Genomic DNA, 27,778 nt, shown 5'->3' with positions numbered 1-27,778 from the left:
GTTACTCGCATGTGGATGCATGTCTTCAGGTATCAGAGACCCAGGTGTGCTCTTCCCTGGGAAAGACCATTTCTCCCACTCTTAGCATTCCTTAGGTGTCTGTAGTTTTTTGGTTTTGTTTGTTTGTTTTTAATGTAGTGTTTGGGCCTCGTATGCTTTCCCCTGTCTATATAGAGCAATTACTGGGCAGATACCTGCTGTGAAGCATCAAGTAGGCTAATAAGCCATTTGGGAAAGTAAGAGTGGTGTGGACTGCAGAGTGGTGCTGGCGCACACTTTTAATCCCAGCTCTAGGAAGGCAGAGACAGGTGGATCTCTGTGAGTTCGAGCTCAGCCTGGTCTCCAAAGGGAGTTCCAGGACAGCATCCAAAGCTACGGAGAAACCCTGCCATTGATCAGATGAGGAAAGAGTGAGGAAGGACTTGACTTTCTAAGTTGTGTTTCCAAACCTGAGGCTGTAGCTGACCTGTCATTAGAGCCACCTGCAAAGCTGAGCACATGTTTGTTAGAGAGAAGCAGTAGTGAAGCAATCCCTGCACAGAAATGGCTACTTCTTGCTAGTTTCCCATGGGTGCTGTGGGCGCTAGGAAGTACAAACAGCTGTGGTCTTATAAAGAGAAGTAAGTGGAACAGAAACAGAATAGCATGCAGAAGGCCCACTTAACAGGCTGTTCCTGAAACCTTTGTTTATACAAGATGAAAGTTTGTTTCCTTTTCACATAGAAGAAGCGTACAGTCCACCCGTCTGGAGAAGGCACTGCAGCTACAAGGCCATTAGGAACTGGGCTATTCCTATGGCACTGCCTTGCTCATTCCTGTGTGTGATAGGGCAGCCTGGGGTGGTGGTAGTTCATGCCGGTGATTCTGACACTCCAGTGGCTGAGTCCCTGGGATTGCTGGGAATTGGAGGGCTACAGAGTGAGAGTTTGCTTCAAAAAGAGAAAAAAATGACTTGAATCGACCCATCACTCCTAACACTAAGCAGCAGGAAAAAGTAGGCATTCTAAAGAACACTTCCATTAAGTCCTCTCACAGTGTTTCAGTGACCAAAGCTAAGTACAAAGGAGGGTAGGAGCCACCGCCTCTGTAAAGTAGAAAAGGAGAATGGACAGAAGATAGAGGCAACTACAGATTTTAGCAAGATGCGAGTGTGCATGAGTACACACACACACACACACACACACACACACACACACACACACACACAGAGTCATCGCTTTTTTTCTGGAACTCCTGACCCTCGAATTACTACCTCTAGACGACCTGAGTTACAGGTATATGGCCCCTTGCCCAGCATCCCACCTTGTTCCCGTCTAATAAGATGTGAGAGATGATTAGGAAAGAATGCATTTCACTTCATAACTCTGTCCCCGAGGATATCAACTTTAGAGACACATGGCAGAGAGGCATGACTATCAAGGAACAGAAACAGAACAAGTCATTATGACCAGGTTGTTAGGAGTTGGAAAACTTGGCTCTCACTATAACATAAACTTTTTGTTTTGCTTTGTTCAAATGAGGGTCACCATTCAGCCGCAGCTAGCCTGGAACTCGAGGAGTCGCTCCTGCTTTGCCTCCTGAGTGCTGGGTTTGCAGTTGTGTACCGCTATGCCCAGATCAAGTGTTGCATGTTTTCACTTCCTGGTTATCTTCAGATAACCGGAAACAGTATGGAAGGAGGAAGAGTGTTACAACCTAACTGTTATGCCCTTTCTGCTGTTTCCCGTTGCAAAACCTCTTGACTTCCTTTGATGAGTAGTCAGTTTTCACTGACAACAGCTGATTGGCTGCAGCAATTGAACTATATGGTGTAACTTTCATTCATTAAGTTTTAAATGAGATCACAACAAAAAGTCTCTCTGGACTGAACTGAAGATCATGCTACATGTTAACATACTTTTGTTTCTACACTTGAGTTGTGATGTGACATTAAAACTCAGTATAAAGGCTATTTCTTCCATTCCTTTCTTAATTTCAAGAATCAAACTGAGTAAGCAAAAAATATTTTCATGCTGGGTATGGGGACACATGTCTATAATCTCAGCTCATAGAGGGTGGAGGCAGAAAGATTTAGACTCCAGGGCCATCCTCAGCTACATAGCAAATTTGAGACCAGCTTGGGCTACATGAGACCCTTTCTCAAACAAAAAACCAAAGAGGAAGCTTTGGGGGTTTGTTTGGTTTTATTTATTTATTTATTTGTCACAGAAAGCCTAGAGTTCCACGGCTACATGTCAAACAAGCACATGAAAAGTTTTATTTTGTGTTATTTTTAGAGACAGGGTCTTAAGTTTCCAAGGGATAGCCTGGAACTTACTTTGTAGCAGAATGACCTTGGCTTCATGATCGCCTCTCCTGCCTCCTAAGCCCAGAGCTTTCTGTGAGCAAGGAGGGCATCCAATCAACTGAGCTACAACCGTGTCCTAACAGGAAAAGTTTGAATTCCTTAGAAACTGTTAAAAAGGAACGAAACTACCATGGAATCCTCATTGTTAGAGCAGGAGACTTGAGTGGATTTCAAAACTTTAGCAGTAATGACTTCAGAAAACTAGCATAAGGCCATTAGAGATTGTCTCCTCGGATACTGTAGTAACCAGAAAAGATAATTCAGCACTAAAATACCTGATATGTATTTAAAGAATTTCTAATAATCAGATTTACAAATAAATAAATGAAACAGTTTGCTTCATTCTGGCAAAAAAATCTATGGAGGTCTTACCAGAAAAATGGGATCTTTATAGCAGGGAATGCATATTAGAGAAATAATATTTTAGAATGGCACCAAACTCTCAATTTTTATGCATTACAAAACAACTATTTCCAGTGACCTACTTTAATGGGAGCATGGGAACTGGAGGATTTTCCCCTAGGCTTCCTGTGCCTTTTCTGATACCACTATTTTGTAGTTCTAGCTCTTAAGATTTCACTAATGTGCCCTGAAAATACCTTCAAGGGCCAAAGGGGAAGAAGAAGAGAAAGAAACCGAGGAAACTGCAACATTAACTGCAAGGAATGAAACATAAGAAACAGACAAGCCAGTCACTCAGAACACAGGAGAAAACTGCAGCAGAGGATGCCAAGTTGGACTGGCAACAGCTTTCATTAGGTACAGGACATCCAGAAAATGTCAGCAATTGATCAAGATAATGTCACATGGCACAGACGTTCTCAAATGTAAACAAAAGCCCAACTTAAGGTTAATGCTAAGACTAATGTATTGAGCATCAGAATTGCTAAGTGGGTAATGTTTAACTAAACCAATCTGCTATAACAACATGGCTACTGAATAGGAGAGGTGGCAAGCTCCGAGAGAAATGAAGCCTGTTCAAGTGCTTAGACACAAAGGGATCTGCGTGGTTTTGTATATTTTAGTGTGGGGGGCAGGAGAAGTTGCTGGAATGCTTGTCAAATGTTTGAGGGCCCTTTCCCAGAGATTGAAACTCAGCAGCTGTATGGAGGGGTTTCTAATCTCAGTACTATTGTTATCTGCAGGGGGAGAGGGTCATTGTGTTCTGAGTGTACTGTGCACAGATACACACTGTGGCACTGAGATGTTCAGTAGCATTCCAGAACCTTGATTAGCAGTAGGAAGGACTTTCCTCCTAGTTGTTTCCATACATTGCCAAAGATCCCTAGGGACAAAGTAAGCCCCCTCCTTTGAAGGTACCTATCTCCAGTAAAGCCTAGGGATTTATATGCCTAGTGAGAACAACCATGCGATTCTTATGCATGTGGTCAGTGACTACACTTGAGAGACACTGAACTAGTTTGAAGGGTTGACCCATGTCCTCTCTCCTCAAATTCATGTTGACATTTTAACTCTCAGAACCTCCAAACATGAACTCATTTGGGAACAAAGCAGTTGCAGATTTAGCTAAAATAGGGTCATACTGGAATACAGTGGCCCTTACTCCATTATGATTGATAATCTCTTAAAAGGGGAAAATTTTTGTATTACAGGCATGCAAATGGAGAAAATATCAAATAAATATTAGAGTTGAGTGTTGGAAGTGTGTTCCTGTATTTGCAGTACTTGGAAGGCTAAGGCAGGAGGATCATAAATCCAAACCTATCCAAACCAAGGGACTATGTAGGACCTTTCTCAAACATACACACACAGGATTAGAATTATGTTGTTGAGGTCCATTGGCTGCATGGCTTGGAGCAGCTCCTTCTCTAGCTTCAGAGGAAGAACCTCTGATAGATCGCAGACTTCACCCCCTACAACTGGTCACAAAAGTTCGTCCTTTAAAACAATCTGTAGTAATTTGTTACAGTAGCCCTGGGGAATAAGCACCTTGGGAATAAACAAATCACTGGTCAGAGTTCAGTATGGGACAATATTTGAAGCGTGACCAATGAAGATAATGATTGCCACCAATTCCTAACTTACCTGACACAAAAGATGCACTTATAAATTAATAACACGCACTCTTACAAAATCTGTGCATATGTGTTTGTGTTTGCAGTGTTGGAGATGAAACCTAAGGTCTTGAATATTTAGGCAAGCACTCTATTGCTGTCCGAAGCCCCTAGAGCAACATTGTATCATTTGTTACTGTTAAAGACATAATGCAAACAAACATTTATGGCTCACTTTCAAGTGTCAGTGGCTACTATATAGACTGAGATGACGGAAAGATGGATTCAGTATGTAAATTTTGCCATAATTCGTAGAGAAGGAAATACATAAGGGCAAAAATGCACTGACTCTGATCACACTGTAGCTTTAAGAGAAGTGTTGACTGTTTCAGATTACAAAGGCGCTATTTAGTGTACAGCAAGTAGGGCCAAGTGTCCAGCAGACCAGTCATGTGCCTGTCCCAAGTGTGTAGTTCATATTTTCTCACTGCTAGGAAGAGCTCAACAACTGTCTACCCTCATAGTCTCATTTGCGATAATGTATTATCAGAAAGAGAAACGTTGGGAGGCAAATGCCGATCTTTTTCTTTTTAAGACACAAAAGTCGTACCAGTTGACATCTTAGTTCCTACTTCCTCCTTTCACTGAAACAAACAAAAAAGGAAACAAGTCTCCTGGCCTCAAGATCTCATTTTTAAAAAGTAGTGAAGGCCCCCGAAATTTATATTCCCTGCCCCATAAACATAAACTAAGGAAGAGAAGAAAGCATTGTCAAAAAGCTGTGAGAAATGTCTACAAACTAAACAGGATGACCAAATACAAAGTTACATCTAGACTGTCAAGCAAGCGCCCTCCACAACCCAGCACCAGCAGACCACTAACCTAGAAGCCTTTACCTAACTCATAATCTCACCAAGTTCCCTCATCTTCGATCAAGAAAACTTTCCAGCGTGCCCTTCAGAGTCATATGAAGTGGTTGTGGAGCTCAGCTTAAATCACATTTGACCTAACAGATTGTCTCCCAGGGATAAGGTGGTGGGTGGATAATTGTGGTCTGCTCCTGGGCTAAAAGGCCCCAGGAGGAAGAGTTAGTAACTAACAATTCTCCAAGCTACTTTCTTTGCCCAAAGAAGGCAAAACTAGTGAGGAACTGTCTACCAGGGGGAACAAAAAGTAGAAGTCAACACTTTTTTTTTTAATAGCACACCGATACTATCTCTTCAGTTGTTTTCACACACTCACTGAACCCTCACCCAAACCAGGCCAATGAAGAGTAGGTTTCTCTGGCCCTCCTCTAAGACTTATTCCTTCTTCCTCCATTCCTCACCCCTCCACCTCCAGGGTAAAGGCTAACGCCCAACAACTGTCGCGGTCCCAAGACAAGCAGCTCCAGTCTAGAGTGGTTGCCTAGAAGTCAGTGTGACGCTGAGAACTCTAATCGCCACGTCGGATCTCTCGAGCAGAGCAGGTGAAGGAGGCAGGAGGGAACCAGTTCCTGGTCAGTGGAGGAGGGCGAAGCGAGGGGTGTGAGGCACGGGAGGGACCGCGCGATAGGTAACACGAGGAGAGGCCACCGCCGCCCAGCTCCCCGGGATCACCTTGCGCTGACCTAGTTGAGCGGGTGGAAAGGCAGGAGGGGGCAGCCAAAGAGGAGGGCGGGGAGATAGGCGGGGCTTTGCTCGGGGGCGGAGCTCCAGAGCGTGATCTTCCCGGGAGCTCGCTTGTCATTCGCCCAGGCACCCGAGCCGGAAGTGGCCGGGAGGCGTTGGCGGCAGCGCACGTGGTGACGTGCGAGGGAGTGCGGCGCGAGCGCGCGCGGCGGCGGAGGCAGTGTGTCCGGGACGCGCGTGGAGGTCGGTCGCTCGGAGCTGCTGGGCGCGTGGTGGCGGCGAGCGAGTTCCCGCGAGTCCCCGGTGGCCTTCCTGTGCCCGCAGCCTCCCGCCCGGTCGCCCCGCGCCCCTTCCCGCGCCTTCCGCCTGCAGCCCGTCGAAGCCCTGGAGATGAATTTCGCCATCTCTTCAGAGATGACCCAGGTACCGCGCTGTACGCGGGCGCCGCGGGAGGAAGCGGGAGGGCGGGGTGGGAAGATGGTGGTTGTGCGGAGCGTCCCGCTCTCCCGGGGGAAGCGAGTCCCGCGGGGCTCCCGCTCGCGCAGTTGCCGGTCCGCGTGGACCGAGCGCGGTGGTCCCGGACCTGCCTCCGCTGGGGCGGGAACCGTCAGGCTTCAGCGCAGGGTGACGGAGGTACCCGGGACCTGGCCCAGCGGACCGCTAGGAAGGATGACCCGCCGGAAGAGAGCGGCGGCCACCGCGGACCGCGGGCATCGTTTCCCGCTGTCAGTAGCGGGGCCGGGCTGCGGGTCGGGACTCTGCGTGCTAAGACTTCCCGCGGCCCGCGTGTGGGAACGTGAAACCGGCCTCCTTAGAGCACATCGGCTCCCGGGGCTTGGTGTGGGGTGGCACGGAGTCCCCGGTCGCCGTGGACCGCGGGGTCCTTTGTTCCAGCTCCACGTTGCCCGCTTTTCTTGCCAAGCGCGGGGAGAAGGAGGCGGGAGGAGCGAGGGAGCGGCTGCCCTGACGTGTCAGCTCTGAGTGACTGCGCCGCCGGCCAATCGCGGCCGGGGGTGTGCGGGCGCCACTGCCCGCCGAGAGCGCGCCCCAGGCCTTGAGCGCGGGGTCCCTGCGCACCCGGGCACCGGCTCCATGCTCTCAGAAAGAAGTAGATGGAGAGCATGCTTTCTGTGCGTTCACCTTTTTTTTTTTTTTTTTTTTTTGTGAAGAACCTCGTTGTAGGTTCCTGATAGGAAGACATCGGGGAATGGCAAAGTGAAGATTTAACTTAAGGAAATCTGACACCATCACCACCACCACCCCCCAAAAAAAAAACTTGGCCTTTTCCCTCAGTACGCCGTAGACAAATGGTTTCGGAAGGCAGACATTTCAATAAAAAAAATAATTAGGTCGTCCTAAAAAGGAACGTTTCGTTTTATGTCTGTTGTCAGTAATGGAAGTTAGTACACCCCTACACCATCAAGTTCTTGGGAGTTTTTGATGCGGTCTCCTGCTGTGCTGATACACCATAGTTCTGGAAATCTAGTACCATGACCGTATTTTCTTTAATTCTGACACCGGTGGTTGATTTAGGGAAAATACAGATGAGAAAATAGTTTCGGGTTGAATCCTACTAAAACTTACATCTTAAAAATGTTAAAGGAGTAGTTTGTAAGCCTGGATATAAACACTCACTGGGTAGTTTTGGAAACCAGTATGTTCTAATGCCACCAGCAGGCATTATATTAAACCTCTGTACTTTGATGACTTTGTTACGGAGATGTCTGCAGTATCTTTCCTCTGATTTTAATATGAGAAATCTCCGATTAATTAATAGCTCCCATTCCTATAGCCTGTCTTAATTTACAATTGTCTTCTAACTTTGTCCTTTCCAAAAACAAAGCATTTCAAGCTTCCTGTAAGGCTTAAATTAGTGGGGGTTGGCCTCTTGCTTTTAGATGATGGGAATTTTGCTTTTCTTGCTTGAATGCTATAGGTGTCATATGAATGTGGTTTTTCAAATAAGTTTCTTTGAATATCTTGGCCAATAATACTTATGTGACTCAACCAAAAGAATTCTTCGCTTTTTAGCGGTGTGATGGTATATTGCAGATAGGAGTTCTTGCAGGTTGAGTAGCTTCCTACCTTCTGTTGGTGTTAAAGTATTATTTGGAGTGATTTCTGGGATTTTACTTGTAAATATAAGTTACTACCTTGTTAATGTTTCTAACCCTGCAACAGTATTCTTTACACTTTGATGTTACTCTGGATATCCAATAGTTACCTAAGTATTAGAACATCCCAAAGTCGGTTCTTTTTCCTTGCTGTTTTTCTCCATGCACTATCTAAAAATGACTTGTGTTGTTAGCAGACCATCCATGCTAAAATGCCTTAAGTCCTCACTCAGTCACTGGTTTTTTTGGGGGGGAGGGGTTCGAGACAGGGTTTCTCTATATTGTTTTGGAGGCTGTCCTGGAACTCACTCTGTAGACCAGGCTGGCCTCGAACTCACAGAGATCCGCCTGCCTCTGCCTGCCGAGTGCTGGGATTAAAGGCGTGCCTGGCACCTCAGTCACTGTCTTAGTTAAGGACCAAGCCAGCTTGGGTGTACTGAATCTTCATTTAAATGCCTTATGCCCATGTTTTGCCCAGGTATGCCCCCACTGAACCTCTTCTCAAATACCCTTTCTTAAATTCTTCATCTGGTGTCCATACTTAGCACTGTTTAAGCCTTAAAATAAGTTGGCTACTTCCTCTCTCTCACCATGTACCATGTGCATCCTGCAATCTACCACCTATTGAAATCAAAATAGCTTCGGTTTCTGGAATGTGTGTGCTGTCATACCTTCCCTTCCCCTTTGCGTGAGCTGTTTTCTCTGCCTTATCTGTGCTTTATTTGGCCTCAGAATCGTTTGAGGCTGCAGAATTGAGCTAACTCCATTTTGTTGTAAGCATGTCATTCCAGTTTGTGTCTGTGATGTGTAGTGTCCCAAATTTTTGTAGCTCAGTGGTTAAGTGCTTGCCTGATATCCATGAGGGTTAATCCAGTACTGGGGCGAGAGTTCTTAAATTACTTCATAATTGATTCCTTTAAAAAAATTACCTTTAAACTTAAATATTTGTGGTTTACCTTGAGCTCTTAGCAATGTTTTGAAAATGTGATGCTTCCTTTGTTTAGTGGAGGATGGGGAATGCTATGCCTGCTGTTTTCACAGCTCTGTAAAAACCTGCTGGATTAAGCTAATCTGGGCTGTGGTGACTCTTGAATAGTAAAAAGTAAAAAGCAAGTCCCCTATCTTCATTTTTTTTTTTTTTTTACTGTCCACACTAAAGAACTGGAATATTTTTAGCAGTATATATTCCCCTTGACTCCGGTTTCACTCATTAAAATGGGTTGGTCCAAACTGTATTTTACAAAACAAAGTTTTATATTATTACAAGACTTTGGGATGCTTTAGCCTTGGTTTGGCTTTTGAATGGCAAAATTTCTTTCCATTTTAAAATGTGATTCATTAATGTGAATTTTATATGCAAAATAAATGTGAAATTTGAGGTTGCTGTAAGTTTTTTTTTAAAAACTTTGTATGTGTGGATGTTTTGCATGTATGTATGCTTACCACATGAATGGTGCCTGATGCCCATAGAGTCCAGAAGGCATCTGATACACCCCAGTTTACCTTATTGAAGGTGAACATGAACTTTCTTCTTTTTTTTTTTTTTTTTTGGTTTTTCGAGACAGGGTTTCTCTATTGCTTTGGCAGTTTTCCTTGAACTCACTTTGTAGACCAGGCTGGTCTCGAACTCAGAGATCCTCCTGCTTCTGCCTCCCTATTGCTGGGATTAAAGGCTTGTGCCACCAATGCCCGTCGAACATGAACTTTCAAAAACAAGTTTGCACTAATTTAAACATCATTAGGACGTGGGCTAGCTCTTAATCAACAGAGTTATAATGATGGGTAGATGATGATAAAAGTAAAGTTCATATTGTTTTTTCCTTGAGTCTCATGTAGCCCTTGGCCAGCCTTTAAACTCACTATGTAACTCAAGCTGATTTTGAACTCTTAATCCTCCCATTTTACTCCCAAGTGCTAGGAATATTGACTGACTTTTGTGCTATCATGCCTTTCTCTTATGTTAAGATCTTAATAGGCAGAAAGTCAGGTACTAAATGAAAAGATCTTATTTCACAAAATTCAAAATGATACTGTATAAGTGCATATGCCAGAATGACTCCAGAAATTCTAAACAAGGTTTTCTCTTTAAAGACTATAGTAATTTTAATGCCCTCCCCCCACAATAAGCCTAAGTTAGAACATCCAAATTATCAAAATAATAAACATCTGTCTGGAAGTTGACTCTTCAAGAGGACCCCAGGATCAATTCCTAGCATCCAAGATCACACTGTCTGTAACTCTAGTTTCAGAGTATTCACTGCCCCCTTCTGGCCCCCAAGGGTACTGCACACATGGTGTATAGACATACAGGCAAAATACTCATACATATAAAATAAAAGACAAAAATCTTAAATTTAAAAAGTAATAAACAGTGCCGTTTTTATTCTTGATTAGGTCAAGATAAGTTTTCAGGCATATACTAAGTAAAATTGATTCAAATGTAAAATGTTTATAAATCTCCAGTGTGTTCTCTGTGTACATGGGGGATGGAATTACCTGTTTTCAGAGAACATTTGTTTTGTTTAAACTAGTTTCATAAGAAAAGGTAGAAATTGTAAATAACAAATCAACATTATATGATGGTGTGATAAGAGTTGGTGTGTAGATTTTGTTTTTAAGACCGTCTCATGCAAGTCAGACTATCGTCAAAAATGAACAAGGCAAGCAGAGCAGGTGGTGGCGGCAGAGCAGGTGGTGGCGGCACCACACACATTTAGTTCCAGAGCTAGGGAGTCAGAAGCAGTGGATTTCTGAGTTCCAGGACAGCCAAGGCTACACAGAGGAAATCCTATCTCAAACACAAGCAAACAAAAAACCAAACATGGCAGAGGGTTTGCCTGGAAGCAGAGCACAGAAGAGATAATTCTGGACAATCATGCATATCTTCAGAGAAGGTTCTGAATGAAGTCTGGGGAACACTGCTTTCTAGCTCTTGGCAAAGGCTCTGTGGTAGGGAGAGTTCATCTGTCAGGGGTTGGTTGGCTTAAGGGTTTTCTAGGTAGAGAGGCAACTTGAAACAAAGGCAGGGGTGAAATGCCAAGCATTTTGGGGAACAGGGTATCTGGCTTGTAGCAGTGTGTATGTCTGGGAATGGTGCCCAGAGGTGGTTTCCTGGATCCTAAAGCAGCCATCTCCTATTTGCATATTGACTGGAATCTAATAGTAAAGATTTTTAGAGTTAATATTTATATTTCTCAGACTAGCATATCCCTCTTGAACAATGAGAAAGCATTTTTTAAAAATCACTTTTGAGGCCGGGCGTTGGTGGCGCACGCCTTTAATCCCAGCACTCGGGAGGCAGAGGCAGGTGGATCTCTGTGAGTTCGAGACCAGCCTGGACTACCAAGCAAGTTCCAGGACAGCCTTCAAAGCCACAGAGAAACCCTGTCTCGAAAAACCAAAAAAAAAAAAAATCACTTTTGAGTATATGCATGTTAAATGAAAAGGAATTGTTTGTGGTTTGTGATTTTTTTTCAATATAGTGTGAATATTTTTTGCCATTTACCTCAAAGGTTGACTTACTTTGTATGACCTATTTTTCTACCCAGATGAATGGCAAACTGATTATTTTATTATGAATATCTAACTTAGATATGCTATTTTACAGATTATGATGCATGATTATCACAGAAGAAATTCATGTCTATAGCTTTTAAGGACTTGATTACATCATTTTCAAGCCTGATAGTTTTGGAAACACCATTAAAGCCTAAGACATCTACTTTCACACAACCACCTCTCTTCATACCTTAACGAAGTGCTTTGTTTCAACACTCCTTTGTCTTTGGATCATTTGCGTTCTCAGTGACACTTTTCTCATCAGTAATAGTTGGTAAGTAAATATTCTGCATGTCTAGCATTAACTGTGTGTGTTGGGGGGGTGGTCATGAACTGGTTCTGTGGGAAAAAGCACTTTTCTGCACAAGCCTGCAACCTGAGTTTGCTTCCTGGAAACTCAGGTAAATGTGGAGGAAAGAATGGATTGAACAAAGTTGCCGCTGACTTCTATACACACTGGGGCTAGGGCATGCTTTCCCTACATATAATACTAAATATATATTTTTGAAGATACAGATTTCCCAAAAATTGTACTGAGTATAAAATCAATCTATTAATGATTAAAAGGTCAGAGTGGTCCCTAATCATTTGACTAAGAAACATTTAAAAAATGTATAATAGTATGTGAATACATGCGAGTGACTGAGAGAGAGAGAGTGTGTAGTAGGGGGAGAAGAGTATCGAGGTCAGAAGACAAGTTAAGGGAGTCAGTTTCCTTTTTCCATGTGGGTTCTGGAGGTTGAATTCTAAGTCATTAGGCTTGGTGGTAAGCACCTTAATCTTTTTAGGCATCTTGCAGGCACCTGAAAAGCATTTTTAAAAATTTCTTTGAAATTAAAATATAAATATTTCTTCCTTTCTCTTTCATCCATTAGTTTTCCTTTCTGTAAACTACCTTGACCTTTAAGTTGCCTTAAAGTGAGACCTTAAGACATTCTACCACTTTTATATTGCCACTAGTTTTGTAAGTTAAGTTGAAAAACATTTTTGAGATCGTTAGGCTGAAGGTGTACCTCCATGAAAGTGCCTACTTAGCATATATGAGACCTAGGTTCTATTTCCAGTGTTGTATGTGGGAAATGGTGTCTTCATAAAGAACATTAATTTTGCCAGGAGTAGGGGCACATGGCCTGCAATCCCATCCTCTAGTAAGGGAAGGGGGCATTGGGGAGTTCAGAGCCAGTCCCTACTGCATTCTGAATTTAAGGCCAGACTGGGCTGTATGAGATGTGTCAAAAAATGAACATTTTTATCACAGTAAAGGAAGGACATCGGGGAAGTCCAGAAAATCTACACGTACTCTAAAGCCACCCCTTATATAGGTTCGGGCTGGACAGCATTTCATTTTCCTCCTTTAGAAGGAATGTGTATCAGGCATGGTTTTTGAGATGTCCAATGCTGTATGACCACCTCTAAACTGTTGAAGTCAGAGTCTGGGCAAAACATGAGCACCCTGAATCAGTGTTGTTTCAGGCAGGTTATTCTGTGGTGAATTTTTTGGTGTGTTGGTAAGACAGAATTTTGGTATGAAGATGTTTTCTGTTTGAACACACAAACACACACACTCTTCTTTGAAACAGAGTCTCACTGTGTAACCTGGCTGGCCTTGAACTCTATGTGTGTGTAGACCAGACTGACCTCAAACTCAGGGCTCTACCTGCCTGTTTGCTTCCCTGATTGAAAATAAAATTTTTAAAAACTATTTATATGTAAAACAATTAGCTTTCATTTTTCTGTTTAGCCAAATTTATAAGAAAAAATGATTCCCAATGGATATTTGATGTTTGAAGATGAAAATTTTATTGAATCTTCTGTTGCCAAATTAAATGCCCTAAGGAAAAGTGGGCAGTTCTGTGATGTTCGACTTCAGGTATGTAAACTCAGTTTATTACCTTTTGTTACTAGAAAGGTAAACATCATAAAAGACATAAGTTGGATTTTCCTCTCCAAACAGGTTTCTTTTGAGAATTAATTTTTTTCTTTTACGTGTATGGGTGTTTTACCTGCATGTATGTCTTTGTACCACATGTGTACAGTGCCCATGGAGATGAGAAGAGAACATAGGATTCCCAGGTAGTGGAGTTACAGATGGTTGTGGGCCACCATGCGGGTGCTGGTCCTTGGGAAGCGTGGTCAATGCTCTTAACTGTTGAGACATCTTTCCAGCTATGAGATGACTTTTGTTTTTTCTTTTATGACTGTTTTAACTAGAAATGGGAGACCTGGTGTGTTAATTATCTAGAGTAACGCATCGTTCACAAGACTTCTCATTTTAGTTTTCATTATTTCAGGTCTGTGGCCATGAGATGCTGGCACATAGGGCAGTCCTGGCTTGCTGCAGCCCATATCTGTTTGAAATCTTTAATAGTGACAGTGACCCTCATGGAGTTTCTCACGTAAAGTTGGATGATCTCAATCCGGAAGCTGTTGAAGTCTTGCTGAACTATGCATACACTGCTCAGTGAGTACCTTGAAGGGAACCAGAGAGTCAGAAAATACCAAGTAACTGAATTTTAAAACCTTGGTATTATAACAAACAAACAAAAATTCTTTTTTTTTTCTTTTAAATAGGTTGAAAGCTGATAAGGAGTTAGTAAAAGATGTTTATTCTGCAGCAAAGAAGTTGAAAATGGACCGAGTAAAGCAGGTAAGAGTATTCTAAGTTGTGACAGTAGTAGACTGGAAGGGTGTTCTGTGGGGTTAGAATGGAGGAATTGTCATGAAACATTTTATTAGGCTATAACAATTTTTTTTTATGAGACAGGGTTTCTCTGTATTGTTTTGGAGGCTGTCGGTCCAGCCCGGCCTTGAACTCACAGAGATCCGCCTGCCTCTGCCTCCCCAGTGCTGGGATTAAAGGCGTGCGCCACCACCACCCAGCTATAAAAAATTTTATTAAGAATTTGGACTGGGGACAGGTGGTGGTACCACACACCTTTAGTCCCAACACTCAGGAGGCAGAGGCAGGTGAATCTCTGTAAGTTTGAGACCAGCCTATTCTACAAGAGCTAATTCCAGGACAGTCTTCAAAGCCACGGGAAAACCCTGTCTCGAAATCACTCCCCCCCCCCCAAATAAATTTGGACTGGGTGGTGGTGGCACATGCCTTTAACCCCAGCACTTGGGAGGCAGAGGCAGGTGGATCTCAGTGAGTTTGAGACCAGCTAGGGCTGTTACACAGAGAAACCCTCAAAAAAAAAAATGAATTTGGAAATTCTGTGCCTTCCTCTTTCAACCCAGTATGCTGTTTTGATCTCTGGGCTTTAGTAATGTAAAAGGATCACCTGTCTCTTGACTGGCAGTTTTTTCTGGCATTTTCCATTCAGTTTTTTTATTTAAAATACTTGTGTTTTTCTGTGGTGATGACATAGTACTGGGAAATCAAGTTCTACAAAATGCTCTATCTCTTCTACAGTGGATATATTTATTTTTGACACTATGTTAAATAGCATTACTTGTACTGTAAGGTTACTATGCAGAACTGTTGGCTTGATCTTGACATGAACCTCTGGCTTGGGCATAGTTTCAATATTGGATATTCACCCTAGAGCTATGCAAAAGAAATCTTATAGAATTACAGCGGTATAACGTATCTAATGGCATGGGTTAATATGTGTGTGTGTAGGTTCTACACACAAGTGAGAAGGTGTCTGCAGAGACCAGAAGAAAACATTGAGTGCCCAGGAGCTAGTTACTAGTGGTTGTGAGCTACCTCTTGATATGGGTGCTGGAAACCAAACTCAGGTCGACTGGAAGAGCACTGAGTGGGAGCTCTGGTGAAAGTAACGTCAGCCACCTCTTCAGCACCCAAGTCACTGAAATTGGAAGCAGAGAAGGCAGCAATGAGTAAGGACCAGCAAACCATATTCTCTTCAAGGGCTAGGCTTTTTTTTCTTAATAAAGTTTTATGAAGAACAGCTATGTGGATTTGATACATGATCTTTACTTTATAGTCACACAGACAAGAGTTACAGTTGTGACAGACAAAATGGCCCACAAGCCTAAAGCACTTGTTGCTTTTGCAGAGGACTTAGGTTCAGTTAGTTCTAAGCACCCACAAGATGGCTCATAACCATCTGTAACCCTGGTTCCAAACGTTTTAATGCCCTCTTGTGGCAGGCAAACATATCTGCAGGCAAAACATCTATACACATAAAATGAAAATAAATTAACCTTTTTTAAAAAAAAAATCCTATAATTAGGCCAGCAAGATGGCTCAACAGGTGAAGGTGCTTGCTGTGTCAAGCAGTGGTGACCTGATTTCTAACCCATGCAAAAGGTAAAAGCAGACAATCTATTCCACAAAGTTGTCTTCTGATCTCCATGTATGAAGCCCCACACCACACATACATTCATGTATACCTGCAGAGTAAATTTTAACAAAAGTCCCATGATGCACATGTAGTTTTACATTGCAGCTTCTTCCTAATACGGATGTTCTTTTTCCAAAATTACTTCTTAATTCCCTTCCCTTTTACTACATTCCATGTGCGCTGTAGAGCCCACTTCCAGAAAACCTTACCTGACTGCTACTGTTGAAAACCTCCAAAACCTGTACTACAGTTCCACTTGTTACATGTGCTGTTTAACAAGTTACGTTTTGATGTGGCTTTTCATTGTTTGGTTTTATTTTCAGACATCTTGTTACTGTAGGCCAGGCTGAGTTTGAATTTAGATTTCTCCTGAGTCAGCCTTGCAAGTGCCCCAGATTCCAGGCATCTGTGCACCACCATACCAGCTGATACAATTTGTACATGTGCTGTCCCATTGTTAACTTCAATGCTATCCCATTGTTTGGTTTGATTTCTGGCTTGTCTTTGTATTTCACGTGTTATTTACATTAAATATTCAATAAAGTATATGCAAATGGCACACTTGTATTTCTTTTCAAGGTCTGTGGAGATTATTTACTATCTAGAATGGATGTTACTAGCTGCATCTCTTACCGAAATTTTGCAAGTTGTATGGGAGACTCCCGTTTGTTGAATAAGGTTGATGCTTATATTCAGGAGCATTTGTTACAAATTTCAGAAGAGGAGGAATTTCTTAAGCTTCCAAGACTAAAGGTAAGGAGCAGACCAGATGGGTCATATAGATTGGCATTTGTCATAGAGATTGGCATTTGTCAGATGAATAAGTGATACGTTGAAGTGGTTGTTACTCTTAGTGTAATGGGTTTCTGCTTCCAGTTTTATTTCCTTTTTATGTAGGCTTACTGATTTTGTTGCAAATTAAAGGAACTTTATGGAATGCAGCTTTTTAATGTTATTTTTGAGAATTAAAAAAAAGCATACAGTATGTTTTTACCATATTCACTCCCTGATCCACACTCAACTCCATATCTTCTCATATATTTTAACTCTTGTTTGTGCTGCCTGCTACTGATGTGTGGGGCAATCCACTGGATTAGGATGAGCCCCCAGGAGCTATACCCTGCAAGAAACCTCCCTCCCTAGAAACCATCGACTGTTGGTAGCTCCTCAGCTAGTGGTGGGGCTCATGAGCCCCACTCCCCTGCCCTGGGAATAAAATATTTATTATGAAACTGAGCATTAAGCTGAGGACTAGAATTTCAAAGCTGATGTGGATGTCACTGGTTTTTGTTTTATTTATTTGTAATTCTAGTTGGAGGTAATGCTTGAAGATAACGTTTGCTTGCCCAGCAATGGCAAATTGTACACAAAGGTAATCAACTGGGTGCAGCGTAGCATCTGGGAGAATGGAGACAGCCTGGAAGAGCTCATGGAAGAGGTTAGTTTTAAAGTAAATGGGATCCAACAGTTCTTACAAATTATTTTTGCTATAACATGAAGGATTCCCTTTCACTTTTATTTTATAACCATGACCCTAAAGAATTTAAATTTTGCTATAGGTACCCCTAAGCTGAGAAACAGGGGGGGTGTCCAGGTGAGCTGAATGAACTGTTCAGTTTGGTTTTCTGCTTTTCTTTTTTTTTCCCTTTTTTCTTTGCTTATTATGTGCTGTAAACTTTCCTTAAAGTAGCATGTAACTTGCTTTAGAAATGGGAGGTGGTACTGACATTTTCTGTAGATTCTTAATTTTTCTTCACAGGTTTTTGCTTTAAATTTGACAAGTAGGTAAAGCTTCTAATGGTTGTTCCTCCCCATTGGTTTATCTCCCCATAGGTTTATTAACAAAACTAGGATCCCCAAGACTGAAGAGCCGAGAAGAACCTCGAGTGTATTGACACGTAAAGAAGCAGCAGTCCTGCCCCATTTCTCCTAAGAAAAGTCCGCTGTGGGCAGAGGACGATGATGATTTAATGGTGTTTACTCCTTTACAGGGTTCTTACTCTAAAGCTTTGTGATTTTTCAATGGTGTTGTTCATACATATAGTCAATTAACTTGGGACTATTTTTTAAAAATACACAAAATTTGATGGAAAAGTTGGGACTGGTCCATGTGTCGGTTGGAGCAGTGGAGTAATTTTGAGTTAACACTCCACAGAAGCCCTCCATGCTCACTGAAGTTTACCTCCTCTGTTAGGCCTCAGTCACTCCCATTACTGCATTCTAAAAAGGCTAGCAGGTCCTCTTTAAATTCTGTGACTTCCCACATGGTAATCAGATGCATTGGTCGTGTGTTTGCATCTGTGGAGGAAGATTGCAACTTGCATTTGTTTCTTCTTTATGTGTTTTCTTGACATACCAACAGGAGAGAAGTACATTTATTCAAACCATGCCATTTGTCTTCAGAGGTGTAAACTATTTAGTGTTTTATTGTAAATATGTATATTTAAGAATATATGTTGTACTATGCCTTTTCTTTTCTTAATGTCCTATAATAGAAGCTATGAAAACAATGAAGATTTCTTTCAAGCCAATCAAGCCAAGGACTCTCCAGCCAATATTAGAAGATTTTGTATTTGATTTTGATTTTTTTTGTTTCATTTTGGTTTTTTTGTTTTGGTTTTGCTTTTTACATTTTTACCACCATGACATGTGTTTTTCTTTACTTCGGGATCCTGCCAGAGTAAGATGTCAAGAAGCACACTGGAGGTTACCTTGAGGCGATTGTAATCTGCATACTAGCGAGTAGCCATGGTGACAGTAGCCACATGGGTGTTCTGTTGCTGTTTTGCAGGTTCAAACCTTGTACTACTCAGCTGATCACAAGCTGCTTGATGGGAACCCACTAGATGGACAGGCTGAGGTGTTTGGCAGTGATGATGACCACATTCAGTTTGTGCAGGTACACATTGCACAGTCTGAGGTAACCTCAGGTTAAAATTTAACTGGAGAATTTTATAGCATACTTAAATTTTCCTTTAATAAAGGAAAGTGGACGAATTTCATTGTTTTAACTGGACAGAGACATTTTTGGGGGTGAAAACATGCATATTTTAGAGCTCCTAGCGTTTTTGCCACACCAGTAGAAGCTAACTCAGCAAATTAGACAGACCCCATTTACACCTGTTCTTTAAAAATACAGTTCACAACTAGTAATAAGAACAGTAAAAATGAAGCACTATATTAGGTTTTTGTTATTTTGGTTAGATTTTTTTTTTAAGTTATTTGTAACCTGCATGACTAATAGGATCAGTTTCAAAAAGATGACAGTAGTGTTAGATTGTTGATGGCTGTGAAAGAAATTTTGGCTATTTCTTTAATTACTAAACTCTCATGAAATAGAAACGGTATCATGATTTATAATGTTAAGTTTATACAATGTGTTACAATATGATCTGGATATTTTCTTGAACAAAATGTATTAAAACAGTATAGTTTCATTGTGCTGATTGAGTTACTTTTGTAATCTTTTATTAAACACATACTTAATTCAGATACCTTTTTAACAATACAGAATACCTTTTATTGTTTTGTGTGTTGGAGATTAAATCCAGTACCCTGCATATACTTCATGCCTTCCAACACTGAACTTCAGCAGCCCCACAAATTGTGAATGTCAGTGAGCCTGTTTAGTGCCCTGGAAGTTTCTTCTTACTACTTTTTAGTCACCACCATCCAAAGAGAGACACTGTCCTAACTTGAGACACAAACATATTTTGCCTATGTTTGGAAGTTTTATAAAGTAGTCATGCAATGTGCATTCTTTTTATTTGGCTTTAACTCAGCATTGTAGAAGGATATGCTGGAAAGTAAACTCAGATCACAGAATGTTTCCTTTAAGTGTCAGTGGTAGTGTACTGACTTGTGTGCTTATATTATAAGATGGTAGCTGTCTGTGGTATCTTGTGGTAGTAGTATTTCTAAAAAATTTGGGAACTTGAGTTAGCCATGTTTGTTTTTGTACTTAGAGCATCTGGGGTTGTTTTCTCTGTTAAGTGTAAACATTGTAAATTAAGACTTTTAAAGTAGACTTTCTAATGGCAGAAGAGTGAATGTCAGTCAATGGCTTGATGTGAGGGCACAGCCTATGTAGCTTCTGTTATAGGACCTTACCAACGTAAACCAAACAGTCTAAGAAGAACATCTATCCTAAGAAGGCCTGAAGGGGGGGAGCCCGTGGTGGATGTGAGATGGAGGGCAATATGTAGAGCAGGCTTAGGATTTAGAGGCTTTGTAGATTAGAAGATTATCTGTGCAGAGGTGCTGCTCTTGGAGTTGGCAGTCTAGACTAGAAAAGTAAGCATGTAGAACTGATTCTTTTTCCTGTAGGTGGCAAGAAGTGTGTTTTGGTTTTTTAAATTTTACTTATTTTGTGTGGAGCTGAGAATCAAACAAACATAAGGTCTTTGCATATGGCAGGCAGAGCTACGTGCACAGCAAGAAGAATTATGACAAGAGTACTGAGGGGTCAAAATATGCAAATTAAAATTAATTTTGAAAGTTTAGAGATGTGGTCGGTTCTAATTAGGTTTCTGTGTGTGTCTCTGGGCTAAATGATTCCAACAGATTTGTATTTTTTGACTTTCCAAACTGTTGGCTTGGACTTTGCTTTTTTTTATGGTCAGACACAGAAGGTAGATTAAAGCTTGTGAGAGCAGTTTGGAGACTGTTACGGGTAATAATTTAAGTTTTCAAGGGCGATGAGGGCTTAATAACTGAAAGACATTCGGGAACCCATACACAGACATCCAGAGGTTGAGGGTGGTTCTTAAAAGTGGTTTAGGAAGATTTCAGAAGATGATGAGATGTGTGGGATTCTGACCATAGATTTCAGAAATAGGAAAAACAGGTTAAGAAGCCTGGAAAATAGGAATGTAATTAGAATCTTCTAAAACTGTAAAAGTTACCTAAGAAACAAAGTGTGGAATTGGTGCTCAAACCTTCTGGGAAGATTTGATAAGATATGGATGAATTCTGTTTGTGTAAGAGGTCATGAGGACTTGTATATGAGGCTTATTTGTTAAATAACACCAGTAGTCTTTTGTGGTACAGTGTTCACGTTCATGTTCATTTTCTCGCAGTTATGGTTCATATGTTAAGAGTGGTTTCAGATTGCCTCTTTAGTATAAGCATCATCTATTTGTTATTTAGTGATGCCTAGAACTCCTTTCCACAGATTGAGGTAGACATTTTAATGTATCTTGTAATAATTTTTAAGAATCAGAATATTTTTCTTTTACTTATTCTCTGTTGCTTTTTGTTTCTGCCAGTAATTTAAGTTTCCTTTAGAAAATGTACCAGAATAAATGGGTGAGCAGAGTTTACCTGGTACTGATGTGTGGTGCCAGTTCTTTTCATGGTAAACATTTTAAGGTTCAGTATCACTGTGTGGTTCAGGCTGGGATACTGATATGCATTACCACCAGACCCAGCACTCAACAATTCTCTATGATATGTTCTCTTTGAAGTGGGCAGGAGCCGAGGTAGTTGAAAGCAATCTACAAACGTTCATATACGAATTCTTTAAGAATCATTTGTTACTGTTCCTATTCTACAATTTTGCGAATGGTTCTTTTAGTATTATTTCATTAGTTTTTATAGTATCAATAGGCAGTCCTAAAACTTAACACGCTTCTAATGATTGACACTTCTTCCCTGTAAAATGCTTTCAGAGAGATTGGCAGACTCTGTGCTCACCTTTGCTGGCATTGTATAGAGGATGCCATTATAGACAGTTTGCTTAGGTTGACAGTTTTGTGCATACAGCAGATAAGATACATATTTTTTTCTCCTTCTTGTCCCCCACATTAAGATATCGTTCTGGTCTGTAACATGTTTCTTGAATTGTTTAAATTGATCTTTTTCTGAGTAGCCAGTTGTGTAGATGTAGCTGTTTCATTTTTAAGTGGTGGTATAAGTGTGGCAGGAATCCGTCAGCTGCAAAGTGTTGGTTTGTGTTCAGTTTACTGTGCTGTGTAGGCGGAAGGTGCTCAGTGTATTGTTGCACAATAGCTCAGGAACAAAGGTACAGCAGGGATGCTCTCTGGCTAGGTTTCTGTAGCTGCCTTTTGATTTTGCAGAAAAAGCCACCCCGTGAGAATGGCCATAAGCAGATAAGTGGCAGTTCCACTGGATGTCTCTCTTCTCCAAATGCTTCAATGCAAAGTCCTAAGCATGAGTGGAAAATCGTTGCTTCAGAAAAGACTTCAAGTAAGTTTGTCTTCAGTTTATCTATTTGTAAGAATAGTTGTCAGTTTACCACTTTGAGATTGAGTAAGGAAAAACTCAGGAGCCATGACATCTGGAAAACCATAGCAGAAAGTTCTGATCTGGAGACTGGAATACAATTCAGAACCCTCTACCCACCCTCAAGTATTAATAGTTCCATGGTAAACACGGAGCTCTTGTGTTCACAGATAACACTTACTTATGCCTGGCTGTGCTGGATGGTACATTCTGTGTCATTTTCCTCCATGGGCGGAACAGTCCACAGAGCTCGCCAACAAGTACTCCAAAACTGAGCAAGAGTTTAAGTTTTGAGATGCAGCCAGATGAGCTCCTTGAAAAGCCCATGTCTCCCATGCAGTATGCACGGTCTGGGCTAGGGACAGCAGAGATGAATGGCAAACTCATAGCTGCAGGTAAGAGCAGAATGATGCGTGTGACAGGCCTGAAGATGAGCATTTATATTGACTTGTGGCATGCAGATTTGGGGCAAGAGGACTCAATATGCTTTGTTTATTTCAAGGCAGAAATAGCATTGCTATTGAATATGCCTAACTTTGACTAGAGGGGGGGTCAGTGTCTGTCTTAAATTAAATAGGGGGTGGTATGTTAGGACTTGAACACAGGCCTAGTACACTCATATGTTGAACTACTGAGTAGATAAACTCTAATTTTCAAGCCAGAGTAAGCAGTTTGCTCACATAGATAATGTTACTCCTTGACTATTAGGAATGTTTAGTGAAAAACATCCTGGTTGGGCCTTGGTGACACATAGTTTTTAATCTTAGCACTTGGGAGATGAAATAAGAGGATCACAACTGTTAAGACCAGCCTGGGAGACATAGTAAAACGTTTACTGCCTCTAGAGGGAAATCTAGCTATCCTGATTCCTGTTCACATTTTAAGCAAATTGTTGTGATTCTTTTACCAGGTGGCTATAACAGAGAGGAATGTCTTCGAACAGTTGAATGCTATGATCCACATACAGATCATTGGTCCTTCCTTGCTCCCATGAGAACACCAAGAGCTCGCTTTCAAATGGCTGTGCTAATGGTAAGCATGGTGTGTTGTAAAAACAACCCTTTTAGCTTTTTTCTTACAACTTCCCAGGGGAAATTCTCATTACTTTTGACATAACTTTTGATATAGGGACAGCTCTATGTGGTAGGTGGATCAAATGGACACTCAGATGACCTAAGTTGTGGAGAAATGTATGATCCAAGCATTGATGACTGGACCCCTGTTCCAGAGTTGAGAACTAACCGGTGTAATGCAGGTAATAGCACTTCTTTTCTGAGACAGCCAGTGTTTAGTCCTGGTGATGAAGTTATTAACATGTACTTCATTGTCCTAGGAGTGTGTGCTCTGAATGGGAAATTGTACATTGTTGGTGGCTCCGATCCATATGGTCAAAAAGGCCTGAAAAATTGTGATGTATTTGATCCTGTAACAAAGTCATGGACAAGCTGTGCTCCTCTTAACATTCGTAAGTTGGTCGTTTTGTTTTGGGGGAGGTAGGGTTTTGCTATGTATTTCTGGCTAGCTTGAAACTTTGTGTAGACCAAACTGGCTGGCCTTGAATTAATAGATTATAGTACATATTTACAGTTTTGAGAGCTTTGGTAATAATCCTGGTTTGTCTTTTATAGGTAGACACCAGTCTGCAGTTTGTGAACTTGGTGGTTATTTGTATATAATTGGAGGCGCAGAATCTTGGAATTGTCTGAACACAGTAGAACGATATAACCCTGAAAATAACACCTGGACTTTAATTGCACCCATGAATGTGGCTAGGCGAGGAGCTGGAGTTGCTGTTCTTGATGGTGAGTATCCAGATTGGAGAGGTAAATAGTATGAGGTGGCAAGCATTAGTTCCAAAATTCCAAGAAAAGTCACTTACATAGTTATATACAAATTGCAGGGACTGGTGAAGTGGCTTAGCAGGTTGAATACCTGCATTATTGGCAAAAACCCTGAGATGGATTCCCCAGAACCCATGGAAGGAGAAAATTGGCTCTACATATTTGCCCTCTGACTTCCACATGTTTCTGTAGCATGAACCCCTATTTACACATAATTAGTGACACAAAAGGATTAAGGATGTTTCCCCTAAGTACCTGACATGTGCCTTAAATATATTCATTTACCCATCTCTTGGTGGGTATTCTTAACCGAGTTCCAAATTTCCCTCTGTGAGCTGTATCCATAACTCAGCCTTGTTTTTATTTTTGGTTGTGAGCCTAGCCTTTAACAGCTGAACTATCCCTCCAGCCAAGTTGACTTGTTTTTAAAGGATAGTAATTTTAAGAATTTTATTTCAAAGCATAATAAATCTCTCCAAAACAACAAGTTTTGTTTTGTAGACAGTGTCCTTTCACATAGTCTTTATTGATTGTTTTACTGTCTATTTATATATTAAGTTAACATCATTTGGAACAAAGCTGACTCTTACTACTTACCAGCCTTGTGGCTTGGCTAATGAGCAGTAAGTATGCTGACATAGTAGTTAGCTTCTCCTGACCCCGAACCGTCAACCCTTTGTGAACCCTGTTATAGCTACACACTTGCAAGCTGGCTAAGTGATAGAGAAAATAATGAATCTGAGAATTAGTGGTCCGCCCCCATGGTTTATTGCTGAGTTTTTGTTACAGTATATTTAACTATTAAATCTCTACTTTGCATAGAAACTTTAAAGTACTTAAGATGGTTCCATTTCTGCCCTTTTCTCCCTTGTAGTTGCATAAGTTTCTGAGGAATGGATTATTGTCCACTTAACTCATCTTAGAGCTATGGTTTACAGTATCCTCGTCACAATTACATAGACCTTGTCTTTTTTTTTTTTTTAAGACAAAATCTCACTGTAGCCCAGACTGACCTCAAACTGGTAGTCCTCAGTTTAGCTTCCTAAATGGTGACGTTACATGTCAATAAGTTAAGTACCTACAGAGGTATTTAATTAAAACTTTTAAAAAATTCTGGGTTTGTTATTTTTGTTTTGTTTTTCTGAACCTCTTTGGATTGACAGTCCTGTTTCTTTTTTAGGAAAACTGTTTGTAGGTGGTGGCTTTGATGGCTCTCATGCCATTAGTTGTGTGGAGATGTATGATCCAACTAGAAATGAATGGAAGATGATGGGAAATATGACTTCACCAAGAAGCAATGCTGGGATCACAACTGTAGGGAACACCATTTATGCAGTGGGAGGATTTGATGGCAATGAATTTCTGAATACGGTGGAAGTCTATAATCTCGAGTCAAATGAGTGGAGCCCTTACACGAAGATTTTCCAGTTTTAACAAATTTAAGACCCCCCCCCAAACTAACAGGCTTAGTGATGTAATTGTGTTTAGTAGAGGTACACTTGTGAATAAGGAGGGTGGGTGGGGTAGATGTTGCTAACAGCAACACAAAGCTTTTGCATATTGCATATTATTAAACATGCTGTACATACTTTTTGTGTTTGGAAAGGAATGCAAAGATGAAGGTCTGTTTGTGTATTCTTAAGGTGTCTTTGGTTATTTACTTTTTGAAGGTTGGTACTGTAAGAATAAACCATGAATTGATTGGGAACATCATTTCAAGTCCCTGCTCCTCCACATTTGTTTTGCCGATTTGCACATTAAATGACTCTTCCCTCTGGTTGTCTTAAGGGGCAAGAGGGGTAGGGTTTCAATGTAGGCAGTTGGGTTTTTTAAGGGCCCTTTTTCAATAACTGGAACACTCTATAACAAGATACTTATTTAAATAGATAACAATGACTATTTTTGTTTTTATTAAAAGAAAGCTGACATGCCTACCAATATTTAGTCTTTTATGATTACATTTTTATAACTTTTTATATTCTCAGCAGAGTGCTTTGTCTGTTGAAATAAAATGTGACAGATTCGAGTTATCAAAGCAGAGTGGCAGTTGGAAAAGATACAGCAGGGGGTTTCTTCTAAATGCTCAAAATGCAAACTCAAACATTTCCTGCAGCTGTACTTTTCCTTACTATTTGAGAATGCAGTATCAATGTTTATTTGGATGGAGTTGCTGAACAGTAACATGGTAATAATTCAAACCTGGGTTTGATGAGTTACTTGACTGATTCAGAGTAGGATGTTTAACCTGTCTTTATTTATCACTAACAAAACAATTGTAAGTGGAAGCCTTTGATTGGAAAAAAAATTAAACTGGGTTTGTGAATGCATCCTTTTCCAGAACTGTTTTGTTCAGTTTTCTATTTACCTGGATTAATACTGGTTGGGATGACTTGGTGTCTGATGTGTAGTACTACACACCTAACTTACGGTACCCAAATGAGCAAATCCTAATGCTTGCTGCATATGCAAACACATTAAAGGTACTTTGCAGTAAATTCTTGCACTGTGGGATTAATCTCCAAATGTTGCTTGTTACTCAATTCATTACTTACAATATGGGTGTCTCCTAGTAAGGATGAGCTTACAGTATTAGTGGAAAATACTCACTTGCAATATCTGAAGTAAGGGATGGCGTGATGTGGGTATATTTTCTTCAACTGTTTGGCTGGTCTTTTGCCACCTCCTTTCTCTGACATACAACTACCAAGAAAGAAACTCAGTTCACCTGCTATGTAATTCTTTTCCTGGTTTGGTTTTAAACTAGTTTGGCAGGTTAGCAGATTTGATGTGGCCTAATTATAGCACCATAAATAAAAAACCTGAGACTGATATGTAGGGTTCAAGCTGAGGGTCAGGTAAGCAAAGCAGCTGGCCACTAGCTCTTACCTCTACCTCAAACCAAAGGGTAATCATCAGTCTACTCACTGCTCAGATTTACTCAGACTGCTATGCTCTTCTCAACATGGCTAGAGACTTCATTCCCTTCCTACCCTCAATGTGCAGGAGAATGAATCTCCACATGAGATCTTTGTCTTTTATACCTCCCTAGTGCTGGGATTAAAGGTGTGTACTACCACTGCCTGGCTTCTATAGCTAACTAGTATGGCTGCTTTGCTATTTTGATCTCCATTGCCTTTTATAAATCAAACTATATCACCAAACCTAATACAGACCTCTCTATTCTGATCAGCCATGAAATAAAATTTGAAGATCTTAATAATCACTTCTCATTGCAGAAGTTATATGCTTCAGGTAAATAGTGTGACAATACTGGATATGAAAGTTTGCCTAAATTCACTGTTGGTGACAAAAATGTGTTACTTAAAGCATGCTTCTAAAGCAGCAGCAATAGGAGCTGGAGATGGCTCCAGTGGTTAGGAGCACTGACTGTTCTTCCAGAGGTCCTGAGTTCAAATCCCAGCCACCACATGGTGACTTACAATCATCTATAATGAGATCTGGTACCCTCTGGTATTCAAGGATACATGCAGGCAGAACACTGTATACATAATAAAACCTTTTTCTTAAAAAAAAGCAGTAATAACCTACCCCAAAACAACCCACAGATAGTGCTCAACAACTATCTGTTCATCTCTAAAAGTTATTTTCTTCAGATAAGAAGAAAATGGCATTGCCTGCATACTTATTAAAAATTAGAGGTTTACTTTATCATAATGTGGTCTGGGACAATCTTAAAATACTACTTGCAATGCCATTTTTCTTAAAAAAAGTATCTC

The 27,778-nt window shown here is 40.9% G+C and overlaps 2 protein-coding genes across 4 annotated transcripts in view; one reads left to right on the top strand and one right to left on the bottom strand.

Moving 5' to 3' along the window:
* Positions 1-6,255: 6,255 nt before the first annotated feature.
* LOC101824345 (influenza virus NS1A binding protein) lies at positions 6,256-26,368 on the top strand. 3 transcript variants are annotated; one of them, XM_005071266.4, is made up of 15 exons: positions 6,256-6,395; positions 11,694-11,918; positions 13,386-13,514; positions 13,936-14,105; positions 14,216-14,291; positions 16,537-16,710; positions 17,270-17,395; positions 18,749-18,856; positions 22,035-22,164; positions 22,371-22,595; positions 23,111-23,232; positions 23,329-23,455; positions 23,534-23,665; positions 23,829-24,002; positions 25,222-26,368. In XM_005071266.4, the coding sequence occupies exons 3-15, from the start codon at positions 13,404-13,406 to the stop codon at positions 25,473-25,475; spliced, it is 1,929 nt and encodes a 642-aa protein (XP_005071323.2). In that variant the 5' UTR covers positions 6,256-6,395; positions 11,694-11,918; positions 13,386-13,403; the 3' UTR covers positions 25,476-26,368. The 3 variants fall into 3 exon arrangements, with proteins under 3 accessions (XP_005071323.2, XP_005071326.1, XP_040593626.1); XM_040737692.1 differs by lacking the exons at positions 6,256-6,395; positions 11,694-11,918; positions 13,386-13,514; ... (2 more) ...; positions 16,537-16,710; positions 17,270-17,395 and adding an exon at positions 17,793-17,930; XM_005071269.4 differs by lacking the exons at positions 18,749-18,856; positions 22,035-22,164; positions 22,371-22,595; ... (3 more) ...; positions 23,829-24,002; positions 25,222-26,368 and adding an exon at positions 17,791-17,930.
* The window catches only part of Swt1 (SWT1 RNA endoribonuclease homolog), an 81,603-nt gene continuing 68,693 nt past the window's right edge, over positions 14,869-27,778 (bottom strand). The window contains exon 22 of the transcript XR_005873819.1: positions 14,869-15,459. The gene's annotated coding sequence lies outside the window, so the exon portion shown is untranslated. The remainder of the gene's footprint in view (positions 15,460-27,778) is intronic.

This window comes from Mesocricetus auratus, unplaced genomic scaffold, assembly GCF_017639785.1.
Source record: "Mesocricetus auratus isolate SY011 unplaced genomic scaffold, BCM_Maur_2.0 Super-Scaffold_100676, whole genome shotgun sequence".
NCBI classification, from domain to species: Eukaryota; Metazoa; Chordata; class Mammalia; order Rodentia; family Cricetidae; genus Mesocricetus; species Mesocricetus auratus.
Note: the sequence above shows the minus strand (reverse complement) of the source record. Positions and strands in the feature narration are given on the sequence as shown.

What these genes read in the sequence shown, in the direction of transcription:
- LOC101824345 (XM_005071266.4), top strand. Translation starts at nt 13,404, where the DNA reads ATGATTCCCAATGGATATTTGATGTTTGAAGATGAAAATTTTATTGAA. An exon ending in TCTGTGATGTTCGACTTCAG is followed by an intron (nt 13,515 to 13,935) that starts GTATGTAAACTC and finishes TCATTATTTCAG; the next exon opens with GTCTGTGGCCATGAGATGCT. An exon ending in TGCTTCAGAAAAGACTTCAA is followed by an intron (nt 22,165 to 22,370) that starts GTAAGTTTGTCT and finishes TTGTGTTCACAG; the next exon opens with ATAACACTTACTTATGCCTG.